Source organism: Corylus avellana, chromosome 6, assembly GCF_965113065.1.
Source record: "Corylus avellana chromosome 6, dhCorAvel1.hap1.2, whole genome shotgun sequence".
Lineage (NCBI taxonomy): Eukaryota > Viridiplantae > Streptophyta > Magnoliopsida > Fagales > Betulaceae > Corylus > Corylus avellana.
The window spans coordinates 10,612,012-10,625,970 of record NC_142495.1 but is presented as its reverse complement, the minus strand read 5'-3'; the positions used below and the strand labels follow the sequence as shown (position 1 = coordinate 10,625,970).

Sequence of the window (13,959 nt, the reverse complement as noted above, 5' to 3'; positions counted from 1 at the left end):
ATCCATAGTATCATATCATCGCAATGAGATAAAAATAGAATATTGGTGTTATGAATTTTTTCTCATAATGTCTCATTTGGTTTGCGGAATGTCTAGTTTATTGGAAAAGAAATAGCTATTACTATGAATAGAAGAGTTTGGAATAGAATAGCTATTCATATTCCTTAGTTTGGTAAACAACACGCATGCAAAAATTGAAATTGAATCAAAATTACGAAGAACCCCATATTAATTTTTTTTTTTTCAAACTCATATTAAAAAAAAATAAAAACCTGAAATAAAATGGGTGGCCGACCACCCACACCCACTTTATTTTTTAATTTTGTTTTAAGTTTAAAATAAATAAAAATTATATGAATATTTTTGAAAAATGTATTCCATTCCTTAAGAATTAGCTAAGCTACTTAAAAATTAGTGGCTTAACTAATCCTATGTGTATGAAATTAGTAGTCCCATAAGAATAAACTATTTACAGAAATAGTGTGTTATCAAACAAAAGAATAGTTATACATAAGATTAGCTAATCAATTTCAAGAGTCTATTCAAACCAAACGGGGCTAAGTCTTTTAAATGTATAAATTATGCAGGCCCATTATCTTTCCCGGTATATGTAAGCCCATTACAAGAATTTTTGTTTGCTCTATGAGTAAGGGCCCATAAATGTCCAAGGGTATTTTCAAATTTCAAAAATCTTTCTTCCGACAGTTATCGCTCAGTCTCCAACGGTTACATTTCCAGTTTCCATACATATATAAAAAAGAAAAAAAAACTTTCCCATTTTTAGTGACAAAAAAAGAAAAAGAAAAAAAGGTCAAGCTCTGAACAATAGTACTAAAACCTCCCCGGCGCTGAGTATTAAAGCTCAGAACCAAAACAGACCTAGAAACAAACCCATCGATGGAGGTCTCTTGTCAATTCAATTCTTTCAAGGAAGACAACAGTGAAAGTGGAGACTCCGACCTAGAATACGATTCGGATGAAGACCCGAGTTACAGCATTCTTGAAGAAACCCATGCCAAGTTCTCTAACCTCTCAATCCAGAAGAAGAAGAAATCAAAGGCTCGGTTAGAATCTCATCCATTACATTATTTATTTATTTATTTATTTTATGTTAATGGGGTTTTAAAATTCCGATTAGGACTTATGATCCGTGTTTGAGTGTTGACACCTTTCTTCTTCTTATTTATTTATTTATTTATTTTTGCCTTTTGTCAAATATGGTATATGCAGGATTGCTGAAGATATGAATATGGGTAGTAAGGGAGATCCACATGACGTGGGGGTGGTTGTGCCAGAACTTGATGAGGAAGACGCGAAAAGCTTTGAAAACGTGCAAAAGATCATAGAAGGTTAGTCCATGAATTTGATTCTTGATGCCACTTTGTTTGGCTCTTGGAAATGATGAAGAATGGGAAGGAGAAAAGCTTGAGAAAGTTTTTTTTTTTTTGACAGACTGAATTGACCCTGTGTGTTTGGGAATTGAAATTCAGTTGATGGATTCTTGAAATGCGTGGTATTCAGGTTTGATAGAATTGATGGGAACTCTAATGTTGGAAGTCCCACATTGTTTGGGTATTAAGGAGATGGACCATTTATAAGGGTGAAGGGAAACTTCAACTCTTCAACTAGCTTTTGGGTTGAGTTAGGCCCAAGACCTATTTCTAATAAGTTTCATGTATATGCATAGTACTTTTGAACATGTAGCAATGTTGAGGGAAAAGAATACGAAAAATGTTTAAATTTGGAGCAAGCAATCACAGAAATACACACAAGTGAATATTCACTTCTGGTTTATTTATGGAATTTTATTTTTCTGTCATTATGTCGTGGCAGATGGCCAGCTAGAGAAACTGAAATGTAGCTGAAATATGGGCTTCACATTGTTGAGGAGGAACTTCTTTCTTTGTTTTCTCTCTCTCTCTCACTCTCTCTCTCTGAGGAGTGTTCAATTTGTGTGTCGCTTATAATAAAAAAGAAATAGCAATGTTGAGAAGAAGTTTCAAGAACAAGGGAAAGTCAATTTTGGACAAATGCACAACTTGATGATCACTTGAATGGATTTTCTTTGTTGATAAATGAAGCTTTATTATTTATTTTACTATTTTGTGGCAGATGGTCAGCTGGAGAAACTGAAAGTCGACCAGTGTAAGGTTTATCTGAGGAAGAATCGATTGAGACTGACTGGCAATAAAGATACACTCATTCAGCGCATTAAGGAGCATAGAGAGTAATCTCATCTACTTTGCTTGTGGAAATGTTTTTGAATCATTATATGGTTTCTCATATTTTTTAATGTTTATTTTCCAGGATTGTAAATGGAGGGGAGAAGAAATACCCCATCTCTAGTTTTGTATTGAATTGTAAAGGTGCGCTAACTTAAATGCTCATGGATGTATAAATATATATATATACATATTTTATTTTTAAACCAACTTGAACTTTAAACATAAGCTTTCTTCCCACCTATATATATATATAATAGTTATTTTATTTATTTATTTGTTTGGGGTAAGATCCATTTCTAAAGACTTGTGTAGGTGGGAAGAAAGCTTATGTTTAAAGTTCAAGTTGGTTTAAAAATAAAATATGTTGCAGCTGATTTGATCGAACGAGGGTTAACCTCGTTCAAACGAGAATTAGGATTTCTCAAAGATCACATTATTTTGATCGAACGACAAGCCTGCGATTGAGGGTCCTGGTTTTCAAATTTTTTTTGCTTGGATGATGGTTTACAATAGTAGCCCTCACATTTCTAGCTTTGGAGACTTTCTAGTCTTGTGTTCTTTTTTCCCAAATTGGGGGTCTCTCTTGTATACTTCCTGTGTTGGGTTGCACCCTTCTGCGCTTTCTAATAAAATTAATTTGCTTATATATATATATATATATTGATTTATTTATTCTTTTAATTAGGTGTTTCTCTTTTATACTTCATGTGTACATGGGTTGGGCCTTTGTACTTTTTATATAAATTTGCGTTTACTTATAAAAAAAACTTGTTTAACATTTCTAGTAATCCTAGGGTTAGGAATTGTAGCCTATACAAAGGCATGTTATAGACTTGTTTTCATTTTCGTTTATTGAATAAACTTTCTTTTAAGAGAGTTTCTCTATTTTCCTAGTAGGTTCCAGTGATGTTTCTAGTGGATTCCAAAAACCACTTGAGTTAACGTCTTTATCTCTAGAGAAATGCTTCAGTGCAATATAATGCTCACATTTGGCCTATTTTTAGTGACGTGGCAGATGGACAATCACATGAAAGGGAGGATTGAAATTTGAAATTTGAATTTCAATCTTGTCTCCCTCACTAAATATGGGTCAAATGTGGACATTATATTGCACTGTAGCATACCTCTTATCTCTACCCCTTCCATTGCAGCTCATATCATGATGTCGTGCCAAAGTGGCAGTCATCTCATGCAAATGTTTAAGTGGCTAAAGTTAAAGACAAAAAGTTTTCTTTGGCTTAGAGTGGAAGGCTGGAGTACGCTATACAGTTTCACGCTGCTTAATATATTGCATTGTTTTTTAGTAAGTTGTGCTTTTGGAATGTATTTGGACTATCTAATACATTGAACTTTGAGTTTTGACTGTATATTTAGACTTCTTAGTACATTAAACTTTGTTTTAGAATTTTGCGAAGGAAGAGTGAAAATAACATTGAAAATCATTATTCACTCTTTGATAATAGAAATTTGGTTGAGCATAGCTCCCTTGTCCCTTCTCTTTCTCTTGTTGTGACTTCTTGTTCTACGTTGTCCCTTTCTCCCTCCTTCTCAGCCTTCATCATATCATTACTCCATAGAATCATGCAGACCAAACCTTTACAACGATCTCCTTTTTTTCTTATGTGTAATGTATCGGCGTATTGCATTTCTCTATCAAGCCTAGAGTGTTTAATTCTGTGGTTGCTAATTGTTGTTGTTGAAATCCATATCATTTACTTCATTTTTTATATTTGAAAGATGAATGGGGTATGTGCAGGTGATGCATGCACTGGTGATGTTGTTATGTTTGAGCAAAATGTTTATGAAATGTAAGTATTTGTTTTTTGCTAGTATTGTTTATTTTATATATGAGTGCATGACACACTTTGCCTTTGCTTTACAAGGGGAAAAGATTTAGAAGTAGCTCTTGATGTAATTATGTTTACACAGCCTTGTTCCATGCACACCTAATGTGTATTTAATTCATTTTAGTCGCTTAAAAAATGCTTTGTTCTTATTCTCTTCATGATCTTGACACGAGGGGCTATGGTTGGTAAAAATGATGATGATGATGCTTACTAGTATGCTACTAACGCTATCACATTACTCAACTAATTTTTTCTTCTTCTTATCTTCGAAGTAATTGTACCTTTTGTGCATATAATTTTGATATTTCAGGTTTAATATAGCATCCCGAAGTGCCAGTGGTCCTCCTTGTGGCACAAGGATTGTTGCAGGGCGCATTGTGAAAGAAAGTTATGGTGCTGCCAAGCAACAGCATACTTTCACGGTTGGTAAAAGAATTGTTCGGTTCTTATAGAAGAATACTGATAAAGAGAATAAACATTCTAATGCATGATTAGTTAATGCCCCAAGCATCAAGCTGTGGTTGAAGGATTGTACTTACAATGGAAATTGCTAGTCTGTGTTTGTGTTTTGGTAAATTCAACAATGGATCTAATTAGTGGATTGACCTCATTTTATTAGTTAAAACTCAGGAGCAAGGAGAACATATATATGTTTCTACAGTTATTTGCCAGTAGTTAACACCCAGTTGTCTGGCTGTTCTGCCACCAGATAGAAGTACTCTGGAGCAAGGGAGAGAAACCATTCCCTCCACTTCATCCCCTCCTAATTAAGGGTCGAAACCTTTACCGGTTGAAGACTCTGAGACAGGTTTTTCCCATCTTAACAAAATTTTCTTTTTCTCCGTCGTCTGTTGATTGCTCAGTGTTAAACTAATTGCAATTTGGTTGTCAACTTCAGAGATGGGAAGATGAAGGGGAGAGGCGGAAAATTCTGATGGACAAGCACTCCAGGGGGTGTGTTGCTAGGTCTGATAGAGAAGCACGGATCCAAGAGAAGGAAATGAGGAAAGTGCTCAAGGAAACTAGGTACTCCCTACTAATTACACACTGGAAAAAAGTTAGATAATCATTTTAGTTATTCTTGCATTATACATTCTTAAAGTTATCTATCTACTTCATGATCTCAAGAAAGGAGTCTAAGAGGAACCACTCTCAGTTCAATTCATCCTTAGCTGATGCAATCCAGCCACTACAGTCAGGTATCATGTCAGCCAATTTAAACCATCTTTACAACTTAAGAAAAATCAGAATCTTGACCTCAAAAGTTGGGTTCACCTCTTCAGGGAAACCGGCAGTTTCCCAGCAGCAGTTTGGTGTATCCATTGCTGGGAAACCATCAATGAGATATCAGCAGCCGGGGTTGTTGAGTGATTTAGGAAAGCCAACAATGCAATCTCAACCAGCAGATTTATCTCTTGCACCACCAAGACAGGCGGCATTACAAAGTAATTATCGCCAGCAAGCTTCTCATAAAATTGTTGGCTGTCGGGAGGTTCCTCACCTAAGAGGTTATGAATTTCATTCAAATTACAAGCGGCCAAACTTTCACCCGAATGACCATCAAGTTCCTGCTAATAAATATTCAAATGTTAGCGGGACAAGAGGGTCATCATCATCAGACAGTACTTATCATAGGCAGCCATTGGCAAACATGAACCTCTTTCCACCAATGAATCCATTGCCAAGGCAACGATAATTGCAAATTCGTTCACGAATCAAGAAGGACATTCTATTTATAAAAAATATCCAGTGATCAGAGGAAGTTAAGAAGATGGGCTTTTTGAACACAAAATATTCAGTCCGAACCTTGGCGATTTTGGTGGAAGCTTAGAGATTATTTTGTTCAACGAGTTCGTTGAATTTTGTGTTTTCTTTAAATGCTTGTACTTTGTTGGGCGGCTTCTCGGAAATTACTTATTTTGAACAAGGGTCAGGATCTCCTACAATTACGTGATTTAGGTGATTTTTTTAAGTATCAAAAGGCTAAGGACCTGTTTGGAATTGCATTTGAGGGACTTAAAAGTGTTTTTAACACTCAAAAAGTCTGTTTAAGGAAAAAAAAAAAAATCATTTGATAAAAAAAATTAAAAGCGCTTTTAAGGGTCCAAAAAGCCTAAAAATGAAGCTTTTTCCTAAAAGTTTTTTTAAACTTAAAAGCTCTATTTCTCAAACGCAATTTCAAACATGCTCTAAGTAGAGTTATGAATAATGTTGATGGATGTTGTCCTCAGTATCATAGGGTGGAATTAGACATGGTTGGGTGGACAAGATTTTAAAAAAATAAAAATTTGGGAGTAAAAATTAATTTTGGTGCAGACATTTCATAAAAAATCATAAACTTTAGAGGCAATTTTAAAATTTTCTCCCCAAGTTAATACATAGTTCTGCTTCTGCCTCTGGGTGCATGGAAATGGTTTTTTATTTTTTGGCAGGCAACATCATTAAAGATAAAAACATAATCCTATAGAAAACTCCAAATTTTCTTATTTAATTAATATTATAACTATGCCCATACAATTTTTGTCCATTGGCCTGTTGAATCGCATGTTATTGCCAATTATTGCTGCATGTCGATTTCAGCGCCGACACACATACCCATACTACATACCAATTATAATTGAAGTGGTTTAAATCGTCCTCTTTATTAATGAAAAACATGAAGGGTTTAGAGCATCAACATACTTAGGGTGTGTTTGGAATTACAATTTTATAAAAATAATTTGTGTTTTTAAAAGATATAACAAAATGTAAGACGTTTAAAATTGCGATTTAAAAGGTACTTAATTTAAAATAGAAAAAAAAATTTGCGATTTCAATAAGCAAGCTAGGAGGTGCTTATTTGAAAAAGTACGAATTTAAACAAAAATCATGAATTCGCATAACAAATATTTAATAAAAAAATACTTTTTAATATGTTTTACTAAACGCCTTTACAATTTTAAAAAGTAGCGATTTCAAAAATGCTATTTTTAAAATCGCACTTATTGAAACTGCAATCCCAAACGGACTCTTACATGAATGTTTAAAGTTATAATTTTAAAAATTTGTAATGTAATCCAAATTCAGGATAATCCTAACTGAGAAAGTAAAATCTCCAAATTACTCTGATTTGATTTAACGCTAATTTTGACGAGAGTGTTGACATTGTAAACTTTTGAAAGATGATAACTACAAATTGACACCTTTTTTAAAGTTTAAAAATATATTTGCAAATGTGATAGAAGGTTAGAGGTGGTATGTAAGGTTTTCACTGCTAATAATTTTGATTATATTTTTTTCTGACGTTTGATTTGATCATATTTTTTGTGAGTGCAGTGAAACCATAATATACAGCAACATTATTCAATTAAAAAGCGTTTATCAAAATTATGAGCCAACCCATCTAATCTTCCTTGCATATTAATTGGATTATTTATCCTTTCTGCCTTGTGATTTTGTAGGGAATTAACTACCAAAGTGGAGGCACATCTGTACATCACTGTAAAGTGGAAATTGAAGCCATCAATCCATGTCAAAGTGTTTGTTTTGTGTCAAAAAGTGTGCGTCAAATCAATCCACGTCGATCAGGAATCAGAGCTCTCCAAACACAAAATTCCATGCATTCATCTTTCAAAGTCAAGTTGTTTACGCCTTTCTCCCATATAATTCCCAAGTATTCTCTAAGAATTTGTTTTTATTTAAGCCCTTCCCACACATTTTCAGTTGTACAAGCCACCATAGTTTCTTACAAGAAGAACAAAGAAGGAAAGCAAAGCAAGCTTATGGTAAATGAATGTAACTTAGATTTGATACAAGATTCTCCTTTCTTTTTTTTATGGAGCATGTGTTTTCAATTCGTTCTTGTTGATATGCATGTGGGTCAAAACCAAATTTTTGATTGGTTTACATATTGGCAACAGAGGTGTTTGAGGTCCTAATTGATCTTCGCCCCACAATTTTGGCTGTGAAATTCTAAAATATCAAATAGATGGTGTGCTTGGAAATTGATTTTATAGATGAGCACTTTGGTAACTTTCAGTGGTTGTGTCTGTGTCTGTGTCTTGTGAATATTATTATGCATATTAATTAAAGGCTTGCTTGTGCATCTCAATTCTCATGGATACTGAATTTGTACTCCCCATGTTTTTCAACTATAGCAAAGCTATTGGTTATGGTGATGGATCCATTGAAAATATATATGTCCATGTGTTCCAGGATATCATGGCAGTTGGACCAGTAAATGTGAACGAGTTCCAAGAATTGGCCAGGGAAGCCCTTCCAAAAATGCACTATGATTTTTATGCTGGTGGAGCTGAGGACCAGCACACGTTGAAAGAGAACGTGGAAGCATTTCGTAGAATCACGTAATTGTTAATGTGCAAAAAAAACCTGCTAATTCTTAATATTGGCATTTTACCCATCATTTTTCATGGCTTTTTCTCAGGATTCAGCCCAGGATTCTTGTGGATGTAAGCAGAATAGATTTGTCAACTACTGTATTGGGTTACAAGATCTCGGCGCCCATTATGATCGCTCCAACTGCCTTGCATAAGCTGGCACACCCTGAAGGTCTAAATCCTCTTGGAAAAAGCCTCAGTTGAGATTTCCTCCCCCCCTGCCAAATGCTAATACTTTTTGATTTTCTGTTTGTAGGGGAGGTTGCCACAGCCAGAGCAGCAGCTGCATGTAAAACCATCATGGTAATTTTATAACGAATTTGAGCTCATATGCTTACACAAGGACCTTGCACACTGAGTTATATTTTGTGTTAGAATATAGATTAAATGATTAAATTTATTAATTCCTATTAGCTCAAACTTTTGGGATTAGCGATAATTTACCATGATATCAAAATAGAGGTTTTGAGTTCGAATTTAATAAAGAGCATTGCTAGAATAAATTAAATGATTAAATTCATCTATTGCTATTAGCTTAAGCTTTTGAGATAAGTGATAGTTTAACATTTTACTATAGGTGCTATCCTTCACGTCTTCTTGCACCGTGGAGGAGGTTTCTTCCAGCTGCAATGCTGTTCGATTCTTTCAATTATATGTACTGTATTCTTCTTGTTCTCTTATAATTTTTTTTTTTTTTTTTTTTTGTTATCCTTTCCTTAAATGTGATCATGTTTGGTAGAAATACACACTGAAATTTGGTAACCCTTTGTGAATAGGTATACAAGAGGCGAGATATAGCAGCTGTATTGGTACAGAGAGCTGAAAAAAATGGATACAAGGCTATTGTCCTAACTGCTGACACTCCCAGACTTGGTCGAAGGGAGGCAGACATAAGAAACAAGTGAAATATCATCCCTCTTTTTATTTTTTTTGGTTCTATTTGAAAGCATGATAAATTTTTGTTGCCTTCAAAGTTTGGCATAAACTGCTTTATCTAGTACACAATGAATTGTGCCTAATTTAACTCTTAAACTGGTGATAACAACTGCAGAATGGTTGCACCTCGATTGAAGAATCTAGAGGGTCTCTTATCAATTGAAGCTGCATTTGTGAGTGGAATATTTCCAAACTTTTGAATCTAAATATGCCGGTTAACAATTATGAGGTTATTCTATCTACCAAGCTGTCTTATGTATTCTCTTAAAAATAGATCACTTTAACTGTACCATATCATTTCTCCTTTGATAAGCCAAATGACTCTCCATTAGTCTGCTCATTATCTGACACCAGAAAAACAGAAGAGAGAGAAAGAAAAAAAGAAAAAGAAAAAGATCAGTGAAGTGTCTAATGCTGCACGACACCTGTTTGTCAAAATGAATAATGGAAAGCACAAGGTACACAATGAATACGTTTCAACCATGCATTGGTTGTGCCATGTCTGTCATAAATGGATGTAACAAATGTGACCTGCTCATTTCAAGAAGTTTCCTTCATATCACAAAATTAACTATCAGTTGTCTTTCTTTCTAATTAAAATCTAGTTTTCATCTCTTTTTTTTTTTTTTTTTTTTTTTTTCTTGTAAATTTCTACCTTTTTTGTTGCTATGTTATTGTGGGGTTTCACTGTTTGTTCTTGCTTGCATGTGATTCACAAGTAACCACTTCTCACCAAACATTAGTATGTGGGCTATGACACCGTTGTTTGACTTTGCCCGAACTAGCTTTAGATACTTAATAATGTACTAGAGAAAGTAGTATATCATGTATCCCTCTTCTTGGAACCCTTAAGATAACACTGAAGTAAACTTCATAATACAATACAAGTTTATTCAAAGGACTGCGTTATATTGTTGAATTATAATTTGCAGTTGCATAATACATTGATTGTAGAATGTCTTATCATTTACAGGCCAATGTAATGTGTGTGTGGAGGCGCACATATGTGTGCCATGCAAGTGTTGTTGGTTATTTACACTTGTACACTAATATCGCTACGAACTTATGATTATTCAGAAACTCAACTGTTGCAGGATAATGGTTCAAACTTAGAAGCTTATGCTAACGAGACAATGGACGCTTCCTTGAGCTGGAAGGTATAAAAAATGCAACTATTTTGCTTACTTTCTGATATGCTTGTAGAAATATGTCAGGAAAGTTTAGATATGTGACTTATGAGTTATGAAGATGTAAGTATGCCTAGCTGCCAAAGTCTCATGGTTTTTATACCATGGACCTACGGTTTATTAGAGATAGGGAGGTTCTAAGGGCTGGAGGAAAAAGATATTGCTGTCAGCGGTCATATTTTGTACTCTTTAATTTTAGTTTTACCTCAGCGCATTCTAGAACCATGGTTTAATTAGTGCCTCACAAAATCTGCAGGACATAGAATGGTTAAGATCAATTACAAACATGCCAATTCTTATCAAGGGAATACTTACTCGTGAAGATGGTAAGATTATACTTACTCTCCTTACCTTTAATTACAAAACATAAAGAACCTTTTCTGCCTTAATTAAACCTTTAAACTTTCAATGCAATTAGCAGTTGTTTATAATTAGTATTTATTAATGAATTGAAATATAAACTTATCCATTTTAAGATTTTATATCTTTTTGATTAAAAAAGTTTCGCGTACTCTGGAAACTCTTTAATACCTTTTTTCCTCTAGAAATTCACGTATAGGAGCCCTGTTTTAAACATACTACTCAAGTTATCTTCTTTTTCTATTTATTTCCTTTCATACCCTCTATGTTGAAATTTTTTACATAAATCCATTTAAATACTGCCTCATTACATGCCCTTGATATAAATATCCCTTAACGTTTGATGTGCTACTATATATTGCAGCAATAAAGGCTGCAGAAGTAGGTATTGCTGGGATTGTTGTCTCCAATCATGGAGCTCGTCAGCTTGATTATACACCTGCTACTATTACTGTCCTGGAAGAGGTGAGGCTCTATATCTACTGCCTCCCACAAGAAATTTTGAAAATAAGAGCCTTAAAAGTCAAAGTGACTAACTAAGCTCTGTGATGTAAACGTTTGAGGATATTTGTGTATCTTGTGTTTGAAGGTGGTTCATGCTGTTGGAGGGAGAGTTCCTGTTCTCTTTGATGGAGGAGTGCGGCGAGGAACGGACGTCTTCAAGGCATTAGCCCTTGGTGCACAAGCTGTCCTTGTAAGATCTCCCCCCCAAACTATATAATTCATCTAATTTATAAAATCTTTCAAGTTTTTGAAGGTAAATATTTAGGATCATTGAAACACCTTGCACGTTGACACTGCTGGATATGTTTAATTTAAAGGAGAAATCAAGAGCAATCTGTGGTTTATGGTGCGATAAATGCTACCGCACTTACAAATGCTTACTCCGACCAAAAAAATCGCTATTGATGTGTAATATACAGATTAGTCATCTAAAATTCAATGATGATTTTGACTATCACATTAAGGAGTAAATAGTTAAAAATACATGTAGCATTTCTCAGATGGTAAATTTAAAAAGTGCCAATTATGGTTATAACCAATTTTTGCTTTCTTTCTTTCTCAAAGCTAATGCTGATACATGTTATTGAAGATTGGAAGGCCTGTTATCTATGGACTGGCAGCAAAGGGGGAATATGGGGTGAGGCGAGTCATCCAAATGCTGAAGGATGAACTTGAGCTCACCATGGCACTATGTGGCTGCCCTAGTGTGAAGGATATTACTAGAAGCCGTGTGAGGACACAGCGTGAAAGACTCCCTTCAATGCTTTAATCTCATATTATTGAAGCATTAAGATTATATGGTGGAGATAAATGACTCAGATCATCAATCATACATGAAATTCTGTAATGGGATTATCTTCAATGATTAAGATAGTGGGGTGGACCATGGAAAATTTCATCTCCCATATATTTTCTTGTAGTTCAAGTAAATGAGGTTGTGTTTCACATGTGGAACCTTTACAAAATCTCAAATTTGTGAATTTAACGTTCTACTTACAAAAGTTACTACTAAGTTTGGTATAGTTTATTTTTATTTTTTATTAAAATAAGAGAAATAATATAAATTATTTTGGGAAAACTTCACTTACCCTCACAAACTTTCGCGATTTTTGCAGGCACCCCCTCATTGCCTTGTTCAAAATCTCTCACTTTGATGTATCAAATTTTTATTTCCTTTCACTTTGTCCATTCCGTTAGGATTTTCTATGAAATTCTAATGGAGGGTTGTGAAATTCCTAAAATACCCTTCTTCTTTATTAAATTTTTTTTTTTTTTTTTTTTTATAAAAAAAAAAACCTAAAATTCCTAAAATGCCCTAGAAATTCCTAAAATACCCTTGACCCGCTCCAACTTGACCCGAATTGCAGCCTCAATGCCCGAATGCTGCGATAACAAATACAAGCAGCTTGTCAAGGCGGAGGCCACCGTGTCACGTCGAGCCAATATGAAGCTTACGACGATGTCGCAGAGATATTCGTCGTCCTCGATGGAAGCCATGAATCTTGAGAGGAGGTCATTTTGGATGGAACAGCCCATTATCCGCTGCTGATTTTTCATTTCGGTGGCTAAAGTATGCACCGTTTTGATTGCTTCCTTTAGCAAACCATTCCACAGAGTTGTGAAGGACTTCGCTAATCATAATAAGGTTGGTCTCACCTTTGTCTTTGGCAGGACTTAGACAGAGGCTCGGGAAGTAGCCGTGCCAGCATTCACTGGTGGAAGGACTGGCAGCAGCGAGACCATCATAGTTGACATGGTCGGAGCTAGAGTCCCCATATTCTCCGAAGAGGGCCATTTTTTCTTTCTTTTGCAGAATAATGAAACAAAAAAAAAATTGGAAAAAAAACTTGACCCATGCCTGGGTCACAAATGTCGTGGGTGTCTGCTCTTTCTCTTTCTCTCTGTTAAGGATAAAGATAAGTATTAAGATAATCTCTAAGTTCAAATTCAAAAGAGTCTTCAAGATAAAGCTTCTCAAGATAAAGATTATAAGAGGAGTTAGAATTTAAATTATATGTTTCAGAATTCAAATGTATTTCATATCTCTTAGAATTCAAATGTATTCTCATATCTGTAAATTGTTATCTATTGTAACAACTTTAATTATAAATATAAAGCCTATACCAATGTTAAGGTAAGGCAGTACATTTGAAAATACTTCTAATTATCAAAGTCCTTATGGTATAGAGCTATTTTTTTACTCACGTCAGTTTTTCTTTACTGCCACCTATTTTTTTTTTTTTTTTTCTTTTCCCATCTCACTACCCATTCAGATTTTTTTTCTCACTCCTCTCAACCGTAATGACTGCTGCAACACTAGATGCTGCTCCTGGAGATGCCAACTTTGTGACTAAAAATAGGCCAACCTGTGGACGTGGAGACCGCCATTCTCCATCCAATTCTAATTATGGCTGTGGTGGGAGATACTCCCAGCAAAATCGTCCACCTTACCAATTTGGAAATCAGCGTGGCAAGGGGCGTGGTGGACGATCCTCTCATTCTCAATCCCGACTTTTTTGTCAGG

At 34.8% G+C, this 13,959-nt stretch overlaps 2 protein-coding genes across 2 annotated transcripts; both read left to right on the top strand.

Annotated features, from left to right (window-relative positions):
* The first annotated feature begins 794 nt into the window (after nucleotides 1-794).
* Nucleotides 795-5,768, top strand: LOC132187654 (zinc finger CCCH domain-containing protein 62). Its single transcript, XM_059602044.2, has 10 exons — nucleotides 795-1,064; nucleotides 1,231-1,349; nucleotides 2,113-2,227; nucleotides 2,308-2,366; nucleotides 3,982-4,033; nucleotides 4,383-4,494; nucleotides 4,782-4,880; nucleotides 4,971-5,098; nucleotides 5,201-5,271; nucleotides 5,356-5,768. The coding sequence occupies exons 1-10, from the start codon at nucleotides 898-900 to the stop codon at nucleotides 5,766-5,768; spliced, it is 1,335 nt and encodes a 444-aa protein (XP_059458027.2). The 5' UTR covers nucleotides 795-897.
* Nucleotides 5,769-7,577: 1,809 nt separating this feature from the next.
* On the top strand, nucleotides 7,578-12,427 carry LOC132186830 (peroxisomal (S)-2-hydroxyacid oxidase GLO4). The gene is made up of 12 exons (XM_088517942.1): nucleotides 7,578-7,836; nucleotides 8,267-8,415; nucleotides 8,496-8,620; nucleotides 8,705-8,751; nucleotides 9,026-9,103; nucleotides 9,225-9,349; nucleotides 9,500-9,557; nucleotides 10,479-10,541; nucleotides 10,828-10,897; nucleotides 11,296-11,396; nucleotides 11,521-11,625; nucleotides 12,025-12,427. Exons 1-12 carry the CDS (start codon nucleotides 7,669-7,671, stop codon nucleotides 12,202-12,204), a joined length of 1,269 nt encoding a protein of 422 aa, XP_088374068.1. The 5' UTR covers nucleotides 7,578-7,668; the 3' UTR covers nucleotides 12,205-12,427.
* The last annotated feature ends 1,532 nt before the right edge of the window (nucleotides 12,428-13,959 follow it).